At 35.1% G+C, this 18,301-nt stretch overlaps 4 protein-coding genes across 8 annotated transcripts in view; 2 read left to right on the forward strand and 2 right to left on the reverse strand.

Annotated features, from left to right (window-relative positions):
- LOC106141972 (uncharacterized) overlaps positions 1 to 4,433 on the reverse strand; it is a 28,040-nt gene extending 23,607 nt beyond the window's left edge. For all 5 annotated transcript variants that reach the window (XM_060950671.1, XM_060950674.1, XM_060950672.1 and 2 more), the window contains exon 1: positions 4,024 to 4,433. In XM_060950671.1, coding sequence (XP_060806654.1) covers positions 4,024 to 4,182 — 159 coding nt within the window. In that variant the 5' untranslated portion in view covers positions 4,183 to 4,433. The remainder of the gene's footprint in view (positions 1 to 4,023) is intronic.
- Positions 4,434 to 4,606: 173 nt separating this feature from the next.
- LOC106140442 (CDP-diacylglycerol--inositol 3-phosphatidyltransferase) lies at positions 4,607 to 7,973 on the forward strand. Its single transcript, XM_013342032.2, has 4 exons — positions 4,607 to 4,838; positions 4,911 to 5,045; positions 5,748 to 6,065; positions 6,837 to 7,973. Exons 1-4 carry the CDS (start codon positions 4,790 to 4,792, stop codon positions 6,995 to 6,997), a joined length of 663 nt encoding a protein of 220 aa, XP_013197486.1. The 5' UTR covers positions 4,607 to 4,789; the 3' UTR covers positions 6,998 to 7,973.
- A 102-nt stretch (positions 7,974 to 8,075) lies between these two features.
- On the reverse strand, positions 8,076 to 12,413 carry LOC106140439 (T-complex protein 1 subunit zeta). Its single transcript, XM_060950607.1, has 6 exons — positions 12,148 to 12,413; positions 11,141 to 11,340; positions 10,264 to 10,403; positions 9,723 to 9,870; positions 9,175 to 9,368; positions 8,076 to 9,029 (listed from the first exon to the last, which is right to left on the reverse strand). Exons 1-6 carry the CDS (start codon positions 12,282 to 12,284, stop codon positions 8,253 to 8,255), a joined length of 1,596 nt encoding a protein of 531 aa, XP_060806590.1. The 5' UTR covers positions 12,285 to 12,413; the 3' UTR covers positions 8,076 to 8,252.
- Positions 12,414 to 14,536: 2,123 nt separating this feature from the next.
- LOC106140443 (protein unc-45 homolog B) lies at positions 14,537 to 18,082 on the forward strand. The gene has a single exon (XM_013342033.2). The coding sequence runs from the start codon at positions 14,740 to 14,742 to the stop codon at positions 17,563 to 17,565; it is 2,826 nt and encodes a 941-aa protein (XP_013197487.2). The 5' UTR covers positions 14,537 to 14,739; the 3' UTR covers positions 17,566 to 18,082.
- Positions 18,083 to 18,301: the final 219 nt, after the last annotated feature.

The raw sequence follows: 18,301 nt of genomic DNA on the forward strand, positions 1-18,301 counted from the left end.
GTAAACCTACACGGCACGACCACAAGCGGTTAGTGGCGCTTCGCAACCTATTGTCGCTAACCCGAGGCATAATGTGAATCGCCAGCCCCGACTAGAAAAGGGGATAAGTAATATCGAACCAGAAGATTTGGCAGGAAGTCAAGAAGAGCAAATCCCCTATTAGGGAATGAATTCACCATGCAGCCCATCTTATAATTTTTAAATAGCAAAAACGGTGTCCATTATCCATCCTTATGTCACGGCCAGTTTATTTGGAGACTACGTATGTAGGTTTGCTAGGCGGCCCTCTAGCAGGCTTTTTAGTGCATGGCCGGCCAAAATTTACGGAGTCCAAGTCCGGCTTTTTATATTGCTGATGGAGAACTCAAGAAAAAAAAACTTAATGATACGTGCGACCTATAAAGAATTATATCATAATAGGCTATTTGACAAAGTTCTAAAAACTATCTTAGGCTATTTATTTGTTTATAAGGAGCCCTACAAAAATACTTTTCTGCCTTTATTACAGCTATTTTATTAAAAAATCGAAAAAGAAAATGCAATATTCAAATATGCCGCCAAAACGCGACTTTTAGCAATATGGCGGCCCTGGCATGCAGTGACGTAAATTTCGTGTAAATATCATACAAAGCTTGTTGGTGTTTCGAAAAGTTTTGATTTTCTCTTGTTTTATTTAACTTGTGCCACGTCATGTGTGAAAATTTTTAAAATGAGTTCCTATAAATGTTGTGCAGTGCCTAAATGCACTAATACAACAATAAAATCTCCTACGAAATCGTTTTTTTCTATGCCGATGGATTTGAATATTCGCATGAAGTGGTTTCAGATCATGATCTAAGATCAGTGGTTACCAAGATATACTTACATTGATGTTTTCACATTCCTCAGTTCGGCAGCATAGAAATCTGGATTGTCTTTGAAGAAGACGCCTACCATTATTGGGTCCACTTTTGGCAAAAGTGGACCTACCAAAAGTCTTTTGGTAGGTTTCGACTGTCAGCTTTCGCGAAATTGGTTTCCATTATTAAATACCTATGTTATCTGAGTAATCCTGAGCGATCAAACACTTATAAAATCTTGAAAAATAATAGCGAATACTAAGGAACAGTACGATCCACAGTCTGTTTATGGATAATTGACGTCATAATAGAAATAGCCAATCACGTTCGTTTTTAGTCACGTGACAGCTGCATAAAAGAGCCTAATTTTCTGAGACGGATTTTGTTAAAATAATGCAATATTTTTATCTCGCGTTATTACAAATCGCTCCAAAAAAATAATATTAAGAGTGATGACATAAAAGAAATGTATATTTTTATTACAGTCAAATAGCCTATCGTGGGCAAAAGTAATAATGACAAGCAAGGCAACATATATGTGTACCTAAAATAAGGAAATTTTTGATAGGAATGAAGGCTGACCACTTGGCAGCCCCAGTGTACAGTATAGTTGAAATTTGAAAGAAAAAGTTATGTCCCTAGGTACGGTCCATTTTTGGGTGCTTAAATAAAGTTAACAAACAATTTGTTTCTAGTGCCGTGTAGTTCCCGGCACATAAGAATTGAACCATCTGAACGGGCCAAGGGTCTTTTGGGTCTAGTCTGAATAAAAATAGAAAAGAATTTCGGCTGTTCAAGATGTCTTGTCGTCTTATGGTCTTCTTAGTGTCCAAGTCGATTGTCCTTTTTTTCAGTCTGTCAGTCGGTTTTAGTCATCTAAATTTGTCAAGTCAAAGAGTCTTGTTTGTCCATGGAGGCTGAACGGCCGCTACACTATCTCTTTGGCGGCGTCTAACGGAATAGGCACTTTTCATCAATTTTTACCCCACTATGGCAAAACAAAAGGAGGGTTATGACTTTGACCTGTATGTATGTATGTCAGTACAGATGTTTATCTGTTCCCTCATAACTTCTAGTTATCATAATAAGATAAAAGAGGTGTCGTTACGTTAGAAGCCTCCTAATTGTCCGCTACAATGCAGCCAACCAATTAACCAGTGCAACTTGGGCTCTTCTCAAAAAGGTGAGGATTTGATGCCAAGGGGAAGAATGACAATCTTGAAATATTGTTTTCAAATTTCATTTTTAAAATAAATTATGGTTAATAGCAAAATAATTTTATTATGAGGAATCCATTCTCTTTTCACTGTATCTGTATACACCCCACATTATTATACATTTTTATTACTATACATTAAGCCTACCCTATAGTGATTAAGTCGAGATGGTAATCATGTTTGATTGTTTGTAATATTTTTATTGCACAGAAATAGTACATAAGTTATAAAAGAACTAAATCACTTGCAATGGTGAATAATTAAATAAGTCATTATGCAAAGTCAGCACACTCTTTTGTTAACTATTTTTGCATACTATAAGAACATGAAAATTAAAATCTAAATATTACATCTTATTTACTAGTAACATGGAATTTGACAAGAAGAAATATGAGAAATGTTCATATTTTGTAACCAAACCAATAGTGGCAAACAAAGATAGATGAACCTGCCACAAGTACCAAGAATTTTCTGTCTTGTAACCAAATATGGATTGAATTATTGTAAAAGTTCATACAACTGACCCTGGCCTTTAGTCTTTCAAGACTGTTGGCTCTGTTTACCCCATAATGGATATAGATGTGATTATATGTATGTATGTATTATTGTAAAAAGTACTTTTTATGAATTATTTAAATGATCTTATTTTCACAGCTTCCCAACAAACCTCCCAGAAAGTTGTGTTACCTAAAAGATAAATTCAAATAAAATTCTGTCTTTTTGTTTGATACAGTGATAAGAATAGAATAAATTTTATTGCAAACATTGAAGGACTGTGGTCCAAAACACAGTTAAAAGATTTTAACATAAATGAAACACAAACAATAGATAAAACACAGCTTATATAAAATTACAGACAAATAAAAGACTTTGAAATTTTTAATAACAAAAAGGAGAAAGAAAAATTTTTAATTGTAGATTATCTACCACTAGTCTACTTAGGCAAAATTTCTTAAAATACAATGCATAATTTGCAAAAAAACAATGTAAACTATGTGGTACGAAAACAACTAACTAAAACATTCGCAAGGAAGTCTGTCTTTACAATAAACCAATGACCAAACTTGATGACCATTTAAAAATAATTACAGTTGATTACTTAGCTGATTTTTGCTACCAAAATAATCCTACATTATAGTGGCTAACATTATTATCTCTAATCAAGAGTGAGTGGCCACAAGCAAAATTTTTCAATACCCTAGTTTAGTAGGACCCTTTCACACCGGCAGAATTTCCTGATGTGTTCTTTAGTAGGTTCAACTTCATACAACTAATATATTGGTACCATGGTTTCTTCTCTCTCTTTCTATATTTTTGCATTACCTCAGAGAAAAAGAAAGGTAAGGTAAGACTAACGTCTTATCAAAATTCTTAAATTACTCCGCTGAGTTACTCTACTGGCATACATGTATATTTTTCTATCCCAATTACAGCTGTTATATATTTTTCATACATTATGGAATGTAACTTGTGGAAAAGCACACATTATTTTCAAATAAGCCAATTTAATAATAAGTTATCCTGCAATGCTTAGAGCGACCAAACTTTTTAGTGCTCATGATGCCAGTAAGTCTTATGCCTTATTTCTTTGTAATAATTTTGTTCCATTTCACAAACTGATATTGATGCCATAATGTATCTTAGCTATAAGAACTATTGAGATTTTACTAGCTACCTTCATATAATAATTACACAACATACACGTAAATAAATTGCACAATCATACCTACTTTCGGCTTCGTCCACACATCGTTTCGATGCATTAAATTTTGACATTTAGATACATTTCGCCACACACTTCGCCTACTTGCAACGAACATGTCAATCTTTGCGTCTAATGATTACATTAATTGTGTAATTAAACTTAAATACAATCCATACGCGTAATTTTTGAATAAAAATGTCCTTGCAAATCGTTCACGGCCACATAAATGGTCAAAATAAAAAATATGCAGAGATCAACTTACCTCTACTTCAATGTTGGAAGTTGAATTTGCAGTTTTATGGTCGGAAAACGTTGGCACGTCGTTAACTAAAGTGTGAACTTTTATTTCTTCATTTGCTACAGTCGGTGAATTTTTATCCGGGGCTTTCGGTTCCTTATCATACTCCGGCGGAGGAGCCATCTTGAAGGAAGAGCAGTCAGATGACACCAAGTCTTATGACTTTTATACACCAAAAGCACTCTCTACCTCGTTTTACTTAAAAGAAGACACAAACTAGCCATTAATACGACATGATTAACTAAATGAAGTCCAAATTGGATAAAGTTCTAATATTTAATAAAATTGAATTTAACATTTTCGACAGCTTCCGACTAACATTTTCAACCACAAACTACTCTACTCTACGCCACAGATAACTCAGAAAACCTATGTCACTAGCATCCAGCATTGAATGGAATATCTATGGATGGATAAAGGCTATTCACACACGAATTCAATCATATTCATTGCATTATATCAGCAAGAGAATGTGAACAAGTAATATGGCAACCTCAGAATTAGTAGCGGCAAATATCAAAACGACTACCTACTGTCAATCTGTCACTGTCACTCGGTTTTAACAGCTAGTCGAGTCAACTTTAACGAAATAGGTATTGATTTGCGAAGCGAATTATTTTTTAAATCACATTGAATTGCGTTGTGTTGTTTTGCGCATATTTTTTTACTTACCGTGTTAAGTGTTATCTATCGTTAAGTATATTATCCGTAATTTTCTATATCAATTGCAATGGCGGAAACTAAAGAAAATGTGTTCTTATTTGTGCCAAATATCATTGGTAAGTAAATATTAAAAGAAAACTTTTAAATGTCACTTTCCTTTCTAAAGTTTACCTTTTACTTCTTTGCAGGCTTCGGAAGAGTGATTCTAGCCATAATTTCCTTTTATTACATGCCGACGCATTGCATCTTGGCTTGTACTTGTTATATTACTTCTGCGCTTTTAGATGCATTTGATGGACATGCAGCCAGATATTTTAATCAGAGTAAGTAATATTGTATCTATACATAAATTCACACATTTCCCCGAAGGGTAGACAGAACTATCTTTCCACTTGCCATAACCCCTGCATTTGTAACATTATATGGTATCAGTTAATTTGATTAGCCTCGAACAATACAACAGGAATTGCCAATTGATTTTAAATTAAAATGACTCAAGTCTTGGTAACACTTTGAGTAGGTACAAATTTTAATATGCAGATTAAGGTCAACTTAAATAACATTACACATTTGACACAATTCGTGTTCAGTTGAAATGATTGAAATGGTATACTAAATGTATACCATAATAATTTAAGATTTTATTGTTTACTGTCTACTATAATGAGACACAAAATATAATTTTAAGGTAATGCTGTAATTTCATTGCAATAAAAACACAAGCAAAATTCAATAAACTGAATGAGATAGACTTCATATTTGGGATTCTCTACTTACATAGTAATTAGTACTTCATAATTTGTTTCTTAAATTTTGCATATTAACTACTTATCTTTTTTTTTTAAATATGTTTTATTTTGTTTGTGCGTTCTACTGATACTTCAAATGTTTCCTATTTCCTGTGGGAGTTTCGAGAAACACTTTATTTGGCCTTCAAATAACATGACAAGTTTTTTGGGCAATTAATTCTACTGAGAGGAAATTTCTCAGTTGATTTCATTGTCTTTGTTATTCACCATTTTCAGGTACAAAGTTTGGAGGCATGTTGGATCAGCTGACTGACCGTGCAGGCACGGCATGCCTGATGATGACTTTGGCCACCTTCTACCCTGAATATACTTTCTGGCTACAAATATCCATGGCAATCGATGTTACCTGCCATTGGCTTTACCTCCACACTGTGACACTGCAAGGGAAGACATCACACAAGTTCATTGACATGTCGGAGAACCCAATCATGCATGTGTATTACACTAACAAAACGGTCTTGTTCTGTATGTGTGCAGGCAATGAGGCTTTTTATGCAGCTTTGTATGTCATGCACTTTTATACCGGGCCTCTAGGTAAGTGTCTTTACTTACTCAAGAATTCCATCAGTTATTTTAGCTACAGAGAATCATAGATAGATCAATTTTCTCTGCAGAGTATTTTCTCATCTGACTTTTTTTTCTCATCTCAATAATATTTACCCTATTTAAGTCTTGAAGCAAATAATAGTTTAGAATAGGTTTGGGATTTTAACGCCAGTGGTGGAATAGTTAGGGTGATTGAAAAAACATAATTCACAGGCATTTTTTGAGGCACAGTTTCAAATCCTAATGCACAATATTTTGTACACATACAGTGAAGGAAATCATTGTTATGAAAATATTGAAAACTACACAAAAGCCAACTGGGTGCGTAGACATTAATTAAATTTCCCTGCAAAGGTTATGGAGGTTTTGCGATTATGTTGTAATCAGAGAGATTTGTACTGTAAATAATAAATATAAAATGTGTGCTTTTATTGTTTTATTTTTGATAGTATCTGCTACAAGTAATGGATTTTCATGTTATACTGCTATCTACTAGACATCCACATCACAACATAGTATATTTATGCAAATAGATACGATGTTCTCAAATGTTAATAATAGATATTTGCATTTTTTAAGACATATTCCTATTTTTTTTTTTATTTGTGTTTGGTTTATGTGATAAAAATGTTTTTTTTTTTGGGTTTTAAACATTTTCGATATTAAGTTTAAAATTGTTATCAAAAATAAAAAAGTATACCTATAATTCTTAAATGACATTTGTATCTTTATTGCAATAATCTTATCGTTTTTTTACAGTACTGGGGATCGGTTTATGGAAGCTGATAGCGTTTATGTGCCTGCCGGTGGCTGTCGTCAAGGCCGGCATTTCTGTTATACATGGCATTGTAGCTTCTATCAATTTGGCAAATATTGATATAAAAGAACGAGCCGCGCTGGCCGAAAAACAGAAGAATTAAGATAACAGTTACCAAAGTTTACAAAAACGGATTCCAGTTTTTATCTACCTACAATATGATATTTGTAATAATTTTTTTAAAGTTCTTTTAGTATATTCTTTTTATTTCAAAACATAGGTTATTAATTGCTTTCAATAAGTTAAGTAAATAATTATATACCTTTGCAATTTGAATGGTATTTTCTCCTGAGTAATTTCAGCTATAAGGTGTGTGTTACCATAAGAAACCTGTTAACTTATTTTATTAATCTTTAACTTACCTTCAGACTTTTTTTATGTGAGTCAATATTAACCAAAAAACAAATCATTATTGACATACAAGATCATTTAGTTCTCGAATCTAAATACTGAAGGTTAGCCTTTCTAATAATAGCTGATTTGCTAACATTAGGAGTAATTTAAGAATTCATGATAGCATTTAAGAAATATAGAGAAATGCAATTATTACGATATAGACGTTATTTTTTTCAAAATTATGTATTATTGTCAAGTACTAGAAGTACATATATTTGTGGTTGTTAGATCGTTAAATTAAGCGTATGTTTAACTTAATTGTTGTGTAATAATGGTTAGAATTATATCATTTTGTTGTGTATAATAATTACTAATAATCTCTGAAAATAATTACTAGTCTTTAGATTATAAGTTATTCTAAACTTACAATACCAGGTATAGATATTTATTTTTGACTTAATTTTTTTCGTTAATACTGCATTTATTTTTTCTTAAACATTCCTACTTAAACAATTTTTAATTTTCTCAAACAACAAGATCAAAGAAATGTGATAAATATCAATATTTTAATTTTGGATCCTATTTAATTTTAGATGGGAGATTCAGCACTTCTTAGGGTAATGAATAATGGATTTACCACCATTGCGAATAAAAAATTAGAGTTAAAGGGATGTCTATTTTATTAAAACAAATCAAGTGGTCCTGAGTAATTTTTTAATTTGGTTATCTCAATAAATGTATTTTTATGTCATAAATTTGTTTTATTTGGCTCACGAGGCTTTTTTTGTCTTTAAAGTGCTATCTGCATTCGTTGGGTTCGGAAACTTTATAATAAAACTAGACGATTTGGTATATTTAATTTTATTACATAGCATTACTAGAATTAAACATCATGTTAGTGGCATGTCAATGCCCAATACCGTTTTCAATACAAGAATAATAAGTAAGGGAAATGCATTTTCATATTAATAAAGCATTATTGCTAGATAAAGCACTTTTTGTAAGGTCTCACAAATATTCAGTTATCCTTTCAAACTGCTCATTCCTGCTCTCATTATCTCGTCAACAAGGAGAAGGTTGCTAGCGATCACCGAACAAGAGTTGATGATTTGCTTCTTGACCACATAATTATCAACGATACCGATGTCCACTGGCTTGATAGCCTCGCCGGTGCTCAAGTCCAAACCGATAGGATCCGGGCTTAGCCGCGCCTCTTCTTGAAGTTTAACTATTGTATCCTGAGCATCATAACCAGAGTTTACAGAGAGGGTCTTTGGAATGACGAGTAGGGCTTCGGCATAAGCTTGAATGCCCAGACGAGCCTTGCCTTTGACTGTGTCCTTGAATTTCTGCAGCTCCATGTTTGCCTTGATTTCGAAGGCGCCCGCGCCCGGAATCACGGCTTTGTCTTCAATTGCGTTGTTGATGGCTCGCAAGCCGTCACGGATGGCGTCTTTGATCTGTGTCAGTGTATGCTTGTTAGGACCCTTGATGAGAATAGTCACAGACTGGGGATTTTTGCATTTTTCAACAAATGTATATTTATCTTCACCGAGGATGTGTTCGTAGACCAAACCAGCATATCCAAGGTTCTCCTCAGTCAGCTCATCGACAGAATTCATAGCGGAGCCGCCGCAAGCAAGCGCCAGGCGCTCCATGTTACGCCTCTTGGCTCTGCGCAGCGCAATTATACCCTCCTTGGCGAAAGCGTCTAAAGATAGAGGGTCAATACCCTTTTGGTTGATGACAACAAATGTTTTGTCAGTTCCATCACAGAGTTTCTTCTTCAGTTCAATAATCTGGAATGACATAACTTTATATAAACACAGTGTACATTTTAGCAAGCTACAAAAGAAAACAACGATGACAGAATCTAATAGGCCAAAGATTTGTAGAGAAGGTTTCCAATACAGAGAATTATTTACATAATGATCCATCTTTTACCTTCTTGACTCTCTGGTCAATGAACTCGCGCTCGGCCGCAATCAGCTTTTCGCGATCCTCCGCAGACTTGTAGAAAAATCCGGAGTTTACTTCTGTCTTCTCGTACTCCAGAGACACGTTGCAGGTCAAGATGTAGGCGTTCTCCACGCGCTTCGGCATGTCGGGGTGGCGCGCGCCGTGGTCCATTACAATACCTATTGATGATATGTGATTGATACAATGTGTAGATTTACATTTAGCAAACTGTATGTGTAGCCATGATGCAATACGAGTTAGTTTGCACTGCAAAGGTTGTGTCAGACGGCAGTGACTTTGTGCAAAAACCTGATTGACCCAATACAGAATGGTCTTTTCAAAGCGGTGAGAATGCTCTACAAGATCCGGGCAAGTGGAAGCAAGCACGGCGGAATTTATGTGAGTTTGATAAAGATTAAATTGTATCATGATTTCGTTCACATCTAGTTGCACACTGGCGTCTTGACAAATGAAGTTTTCAAGGCCATAATCCATGAAAAAACTGTTTCTATGCATTTGAAATAGAATAATACCTCTGATAAGAGTGGTTTCAGTGGCAGTTTTGTGCTGCATTTCCATGAGTTCCACCATGTGAAGGTCTACAGGCTTGTCTGGCGTGCGGATGGCCAACACGGCATCCACGCACGCGGCTGTCAGCACGTCGGCCAGGCTCGGGTGCACCTGGGTACAAATATCAGTAGTTTGGTTAAAAATTTATATGTACGACAGTTACTAAAACTGCAATTCGTCAAATTTTACAATATCTTATTTCTTAGCTATCATGTTTACATCGGCAAAAGAGTTCCAATATTATACTCCAACACGCTACAACTACTTTAAACTGGACAAATTAGGCTTTGGCTTGTAGGTGTTCTTCAGGGCACTAAGAGAGGATATCCTTCATGATTTCAGATAACAAACAAAATACTGGATTGGATCCCGGTATAAAACCATGTATATTTCTTTTTTTTTGTTTATGTACACAATGTGCCTGGAATTGAATATTTTTTTTAATATTTCATTCATTCGTCAAAAGCACAATTCTGTTACAAAACAATTTTAACTTAACAGTACCTTGGTCTTTAGAGACGTGCGCGCTACGTCGAGCAGACTCTCTCGTTTAATTTCAATGGGTATCTTTAAAGACTCCAAAATCTCCAATGCCTTTGCTCGGGCTACATCATAACCCTCAGTGATGATTCTTGGGTGAAGACCTGTGGAATACATTATGTTAAACATACTAGTAAAAAAAACAATATGAAAATGAAAACCCTTGTAATAAATAAAAATTGCTTGAATTTGGAAAGAACTGGAAGAATTCTTCACTTCCTCTTGGAGGGCTTGAACAAGGGCAATATACAAATTTGTATTTATCTTTATTTTCTTCTCTCACACAGAAATAATACAATTCTAAACAATAAAACATTCCCCATGCATGTGTGGACTGGACATGTCCGTATTACAGATTACCAGCCACCATCTCTAGGCCTGGTGACCAACAACAAAATTAAATTTAAATGAAGACATTTTCATGAGAAACATCAACAATAGGATATCACAAAATCCAAGTAATCTTAGAATATTTAGAATGATTATACTATAATGTAATTATTAGTATAAATAATCACTACATAGTATAAAACAAAGTCGCTATTTTAGTCTGTTTGTCTGTATGCTTAAATCTTTAAAATTACGCAACAGATTTTGATGCGGTTTTTTGTAACAGGTAGAGTGATTCAAGAGGAAGGTTTTTATGTATAATTATTTCCGAATTTTGTACTCGTGCGAGCCGGGGCGGGTCGCTAGTATATGAATATTCAAGAAACTTCCAATAGCTTAATTGGTCAATGTCAGTCAAGAGATTTCAGCACAGGCGTAGTGGCTTTTTTGCAATCCTTTTTGGTAAGAGCTTATATTGAAATATAACAAGATGAATCAGTATCGAAATAACCTTCGCTAATGTAAATGTCAGCCTGCTTTAGGAGCTCTCCAATCAGGAGGACAGTGGAGGTGGTTCCATCTCCAGTGGCATCGTCTTGTGCAGTGGAGGCACGGGCGATCAATGAGGCAGTCGGATGTTGGATCTGCATCTCATGGAGCAACACATTGCCATCTTTGGTGATTTTAATATCACCTGCACCAGACACCAACCTAAAATTTCACACAAAGATTATTATTTTAAAAGACACTGTCATAGCAAGTAATGTGTTCTTCAAAAACATTGTGTCCACCTCAAATAGAATACATTCTATTAAAAATCCCACTTTCATCACTATCACTTTCAGAACATGTTATAAAGTCCCACTATTTTCTCTGTCTGTATGCACTAATCTCAGAAAGTTACATACATACATACAAAAAATCAAACCTTTTTCCCAGAAGCATAGGCAGAGACTACATCTCTGATCTCTGCACACTTCTTTCGCTTCATCCACATTCATAACTCTCTTCATGTGTTATCTTCTGAACCAATCATATAATTATTTATGAATCTGGAGAAGGACATAGGTAAGGTACTTTTTATTCCAGTAAAAATACAATTTCTGTGGAATTTGCGAAAAACAAAAAAGTGTATTCTTTTATAGGAAGCGCTAAATTCGCGCAGATATAGGTACCTAGCTTTTCATATGTTTTTAGGCTTCTCACAAGGAACAAGAAATGTGATGAGAACCAAAACATTGAAGAATGTTTATTATAAGATTATGTTAAATATTTCTTTAAAAGTCTAAATAGGGTAGTTTTACAATTTAATAGAATGGTTTTACAGGATGGTTATTGAAGAGTGAAACTGATGATAGGAAACAAATCACGTGAAGTGACAGACATATGATTTTTGAAAACCATTTTGCACTGTTCTTACAAAAATAAAAAATAAAATATGACATTTAATGTAACATTCATATGTGAAATAACTCGATCGAATATTAACCACTTAACAGATTTAAATTTTCCACTTACATTTTCATAGTTCCTTTAGGACCGAGGTTAGTTTTCATGACATCTTGAATACCTTTTGCTGCAGATATGTTGACCGCTAAAGCTTGAGCAGCCCTAGCAAATTCAGCTTTTGGGTTCAGTAAACTAATTGAAGCCATTTTTTACAAGAAAAATCTAAGCAATGTGAATAATTCCTTCAAACACGAGGAATTGGGTTTTTTTACGAGGGTTGCACAAATCGCAATTCGCTTCCAGTGTTGCCAACGACGTATCAAATCAACCTCCCCACTAGAATCGACCTCTTAAACCACTAGAAATCCACTAAAAAAAATCGCACCATCAAAAAAAAGCACTAAATTTTCCACTAACTTTATTTCTGTTGTGTCGAAATTTGCACCTGATGTCGCTGTTGGTGGATTAAGCGGCAAATATTAGATATTCAAATTAATCAGAATAAACAAATTGTTATAAGTTTAGTTACAATTAAATAAAAATAAATGATGTTTAAAATAATTCGTTACGATCATAAATTAAAGTAAGTAGTTGACAATAAAAAGTCACAAAGCCTTCACAAATTTGTTGTCGAATTCTCAGAGACATTAAGTTTGAAATGAAATGTTGTGGCACTTGAGACTTTTGGGAAAAGCCATCTTTCAATTACTTGAAGCCAATCTTTTAAATGTGGGTCCTGAAGCCAAGAACCCCGAAACTTTTGGGTATACTGTGGTTTTGGCATGTCATTGATCAATGATGAAACACGGAACAAAACAAAGAACACCAACGCACTGAGCGAGCACGAACGTAAAGTGATTGATTGATATTTGAGAGAATTCGGGGATTTCCCAAGACTCCTACACGGGGAATCCCCGATAATCACGGGATATCTCCGATAATAATGTATTGTAATTTTTTTAACAGTTTCTGGCCTGGATGCCGGTCCTTTTGGGCGTTTTACTCACTACTAAATTGATGGTTGGCAAATTATTGATTGATGAGTCTAGAAATTGAACTCCAACAACGATACGAGTGAATTTTATAGGCGTTATACCAATAATTAAAAAAAATACAAAATTCTTAAATTCCACTAGTTAAATCCACTAGCCACTAAAACTCATATTTGTTCGCTAAAAGGCAAGTCAAAACCACCAGATTTAGTGGAAATTCCACTAAGTTGGCAACCCTGTTCGCTTCACTTTTGATTTGACAGAGGAAAGCTATAAGTTAAAATTAATAATCTGTGGCACAGATATTAATATATGATGTCAAAAAAGATGCTTTATGCGTAAACAAGTTGCAAGGTATACTCTTAAAACGTCACCGCAACATGTTTCTACTGCGCTCCTTTATCGTCCCCGCCAGCAAGGGTCTCTCACGCTGTCTTCGGTTCGCAGCGACTATGCCTAGATAAAATTTGTGAGTTTCATCATTAAATCAACTTCATTTTCTTTCTTCACACCTTCTCACTTAAAGCTCTGGTTCAGTGTCCATCCATATTATAAGTATGTTTAGGTTTATAATATTAGAAAATAGATTAAAGCTATAAGTTAACTCAGCTTTACTTGCTTATTTTTTCTCTGCGTGAAGTTTTGTACTCAATTTAAATATTTGAAGAGATCGGTTTGAATGATAAGTCTCCTCCTGCTACTATTTTTTTAATACCTACATGATAGTGATGCAAAATAGAGTTATTCTATTGTATCGCATTACTTTGCATTGTATTGTATTGTGAGTTTCGCACTTGAAATTATGGCAAAATAACGAGAGTCCGACCACATTAGATATTTAGCGGGCGGGATTAATGATTCGACTCGACCGCCACCCAAGGAAAAATCTTCCAACAGGTTAGGTATAATGTCTGGAACCGCAGCTCCGACGATGGTGGGTCGGAGGTTGTCTTGATGCTCCTATCCGTGAAATCCTTATAATCGCGATTTAGATTCTTCGCTGCTATTGGCTGAGCGCGTCGTTTTCTTCGCTATGATTGACAGTTGTGGTGTGACTTTAGTGATGACGCCACTAGCGACATTACTTAGGTATCTCAACTTACTTTTAAGCTTGCTAACTTATGTATGCAGGGTAAGCTCTGGGAGCCCAATAGAATGTTTTTGCCTCAGTCTTTGCAAAGGCCATATTGAATTGACGTTTCGTGTCATTGTCATGTTAAAAGTTAAAATCGTTAAGTGCGTCGGTTTAGAAACCAAGATTCCTATCAGTTTAGTTATGGGTCAGGTTTCAGGTGTAGGTTTTATTCTCTTTTGTCAGGTCAGATACATAGGTACCTTTAAGTTATAATTAGTTCAGTCTTCAATTTTTATTTCATTTTATGCATGTGCTCATTGTTTATATCTTAAATCTTTTCAACTTTAGTTTTGTTACTTTACTTTGCCTAATTTAATCTAGTTTCTGAACGGTTGTTGTCATTGAATATGTATATACATACGCATACCTACTCCACATATGGAGATTGGAGATCAAAAATAAATTTCTATTTTGGCTCATAAACATGAGAGGAACCTACCAGATCTTACCAGAAGGTTCTTCAACAGTAGTATAAAAGAGTCGCCCGAGAAACTTTCTGCATCAAGTTTAATAATTGTTACAAAAACTACAAAAATGGGAGTTCATAACGACGAAGCAGAAATTTTCAAGAATAAGGGTAACGAGGCATTCAAAGTGGATAATTTCGTCGAGGCTATCAGTTTATACACAAAGGCAATTAACCTCGCTGAAAAAGACAGTAGAGATTTGGCTACGTACTTAAAAAACCGCGCAGCTGCATACCTGAAAACTAAAGATTACGATAAGGTTATAAGTGATTGTGATGAAGCTCTGAAAATAATTCCTGAAGACCCCAAGGCACTATTTCGTCGGGCACAAGCGTTGGAAAACCTACAGCGTTATGAAGAAGCTTACAGGGACGCCAAAACAATATTTACAGTTGAACCTACAAACAAGGCGGTGCAACCTATGCTCTCGCGATTGCACGCAATCGTCCAAGAACGAGCGAGGCAGAGTGCGCAGACCAGCAGCAAAGTCGAACAGATGTTCAAGCTTGCTTTTGAGCTTGGTGAAGATAAGGAGAAACGAGAAAAAGCAATGGCAAATTTATTAGTTCTGGCCAAGGAGAATAGTGGTGCTGAAATTATGATTAAAAATGGAGTCGTCCAAAAAATACAACAGTTACTAAAGATAGAAAAGAATCTTGATATTTATTGCAATGCAGTAAGGGTTATCAGTCAGCTGTGCAAGAGGAATACAGAGAGGACTAGGAGTATCATTAAAATTGTTGGCATTCCTTGGTTTCTTGAAATCATAGACAGTAGCCATGAAGAAAGGGTGAATGCAGCTCAGTATTGTCTTCAGATTATATTAAATGCATTTTCAGGAATGGACACCAAAAAAGAGACAAAACCTGATCCTAAGCTATGTGAGGAAAACAAAAGTGAAATTGATGTTCTTCTAACTTGCTTGACCTACTCCATCACTAATGCAGTCATCACCGGACTAGCTAGAGATGCTATAATGGAGTTGATTATGAGGAACTGCCACTACAATGCTATCAATTGGGCTGAACGCTTTGTAGAGATAAAAGGGTTGCAGCGGTTATTGGAAGTATGCAGTGAACTGGAAGAATACAAGTATGAGTCTGCCATGAACATTACTGCTTCTTCAAGGACTATTGCTGCAGCATGTCTTGCCAGAATTTATGAGAATATGTATTATGATCAAGCTAGGGAACGCTTCAATAATCAGGTGGATGACTTTGTAAAAGATAAATTGATGTCTCCTGATCTGGAGTCGAAGGTCAGAGTGACAGTAGCAATTACTTCGTTACTACGTGGACCTTTGGATGTTGGAAATTATGTTATATCTAAAGAAGGCATTTTGGAGATGATCTTAGTGATGGCTCAGACAGATGACCCTCTACAACAGAAAGTGGCCTGTGAATGTATTATTGCTGCTGCATCTAAGAAAGATAAAGCAAGATCAATCATCAATAAAGGTGTGGATATTTTGAAAAAGTTATATCAGTGTAAAAATGATGCCGTCAGAGTGAGAGCGCTTGTTGGACTTTGTAAAATTGGAAGTTTTGGTGGAGATGATGCTTCTATCCGGCCATTTGCTGATGGTTCCACTAAGAAATTGGCAGAAGCATGTAGAAAGTTTTTGGTGAATCCAGCCAAAGACAACGATACAAGGAAATGGGCTGCTGAAGGTCTGTCTTACCTCACACTTGATGCAGATGTGAAGGAGGCATTGGTTGATGACAGAGCAGCTATTCAAGCACTTATTGAACTAGCTAGATCAGGAGATCAGTCATCTCTTTATGGTGTTGTAACTACACTTGTCAATTTATGCAATGCTTATGAAAAACAAGAAGTCTTGCCTGAAATGTTGGAATTAGCCAAATTTGCTAAACATCACATTCCTGAGCAGCATGAACTGGATGACCAGGACTTTGTCAACAAGAGATTAACAGTTCTTGCTAAAGCTGGAGTCACATCAGGTTTAGTTGCACTCTCAAAAACTGAAAGTCACAATTCCAGAGAACTTATTGCCAGAGTTTTCAATGCAATCTGTAGTTTGCAAGAATTGAGAGGTATAGTTGTTCAACAAGGAGGTGCTAAAGTGCTGATTCCCATGGCATTAGAAGGTACTGACAAGGGAAAGAAACAAGCTGCTCAAGCATTGGCTAGAATTGGCATCACAATTAATCCAGAAGTAGCATTTCCTGGACAAAGAAATCTAGAAGTTGTCAGGCCATTGATAGCACTTCTACATCCAGAATGCAGTGCTTTGGAGAACTTTGAAGCTCTAATGGCTCTCTGCAACTTGGCTGGGATGAATGAGACAACAAGGAAAAGGATACTCAAAGAAGGTGGACTGTCCAAAATTGAGCACTACTTGTATGAAGACCATACAATGTTAATAAGAGCAGCAACACAGTGTATATGTAATTTGGTGCAGTCTGAAGATGTGATAAAAACCTATGAGGGCAACAATGATAAAACCAAATATTTATACATCCTTTGTCAAGAGGAGGATGTTGATACAGTGAAAGCTGCAGCTGGAGCTCTGTGTGTATTAACATCAGTCAGCAAAGTATGCTGCAGGAAGCTTATGGATGTTCAGCCTTGGTTAGAAACCCTGAGGTGCTTACTTGCCAACCCGGACAAGGAGATTCAGTATAGAGGAGCCTACATGCTGTATAATATTATCAGAGGTGATAAAGACATTGCCTTTAAAATATTTGAAACTGATGTGATGGAGATATTGATGGCACTGACCAAAATTGAAGAACCAGATCAGGCTAAAACAAAAGAATTAGCCCAAAAGTGTTTAAGTGCTGCAGAGAAAATGGGAGTTATAAGGAAACCTGATGGAAATGCCATGGTAGATCCCTTTGCTGAAGTCCCTAATGAAGAAGATGAAGATTAATCTGTTATGTTTATTTTGCCCATACTATGTATTTATTAATGATAATATGAATGTACTTAAATGTTCATTTTTTTGGTATAGTTTATATAAAATTTTATTTATGATATATCTATAAAAATATTGTATGATAAGAATTTTGTAAACAGAATTTGGAAAACATGTAAATTCTTAAAACTATTCAGCTATTTTTGTTAACACCTCAATTTGCTATCTGCTTACAGTAGTAGGCACGTAGTAAAAAGTTGACCTAAGCGCAGTTAACGCGCCTTTATTTAAAATTAAATTGATCAAAGATAATTAAGTACATACCTTCTCTAAGGATGGAGCGCAGGTATCAATTGAGGATAAGTACCTATACTAAGTGATTGATCAGCGCTTTTTTAAATTTTATTGTACAAAAAATATATTTCCTTCAATAGCTGAAGTTATGGTTATGGTTAATTAATACATAATTTTTTTTCATCAAAATTGGTTTAGCTATTAGACCTTAAAGTTGAAACCATGTTAACATTAGTAGGTCATACGAGTATTTAGTAGTTAAGGAAAATAATCGTAATATAAATGTAGCAACTGAATATTCAATAAATAATAATATTTATAAATACATTATAGTAAATAAAATACTTAATACTTATTAATACTTTGAATCTCGATTCTATCATTATGCCAATGCTGAATGTGGCCTATCAGTCTTTTCAAGACTGTTGGCTCTGTCTACCTCGCGAGGAAAATAGAT

The sequence above is a fragment of the Amyelois transitella genome, chromosome 22 (genome assembly GCF_032362555.1).
Source record: "Amyelois transitella isolate CPQ chromosome 22, ilAmyTran1.1, whole genome shotgun sequence".
NCBI lineage: Eukaryota > Metazoa > Arthropoda > Insecta > Lepidoptera > Pyralidae > Amyelois > Amyelois transitella.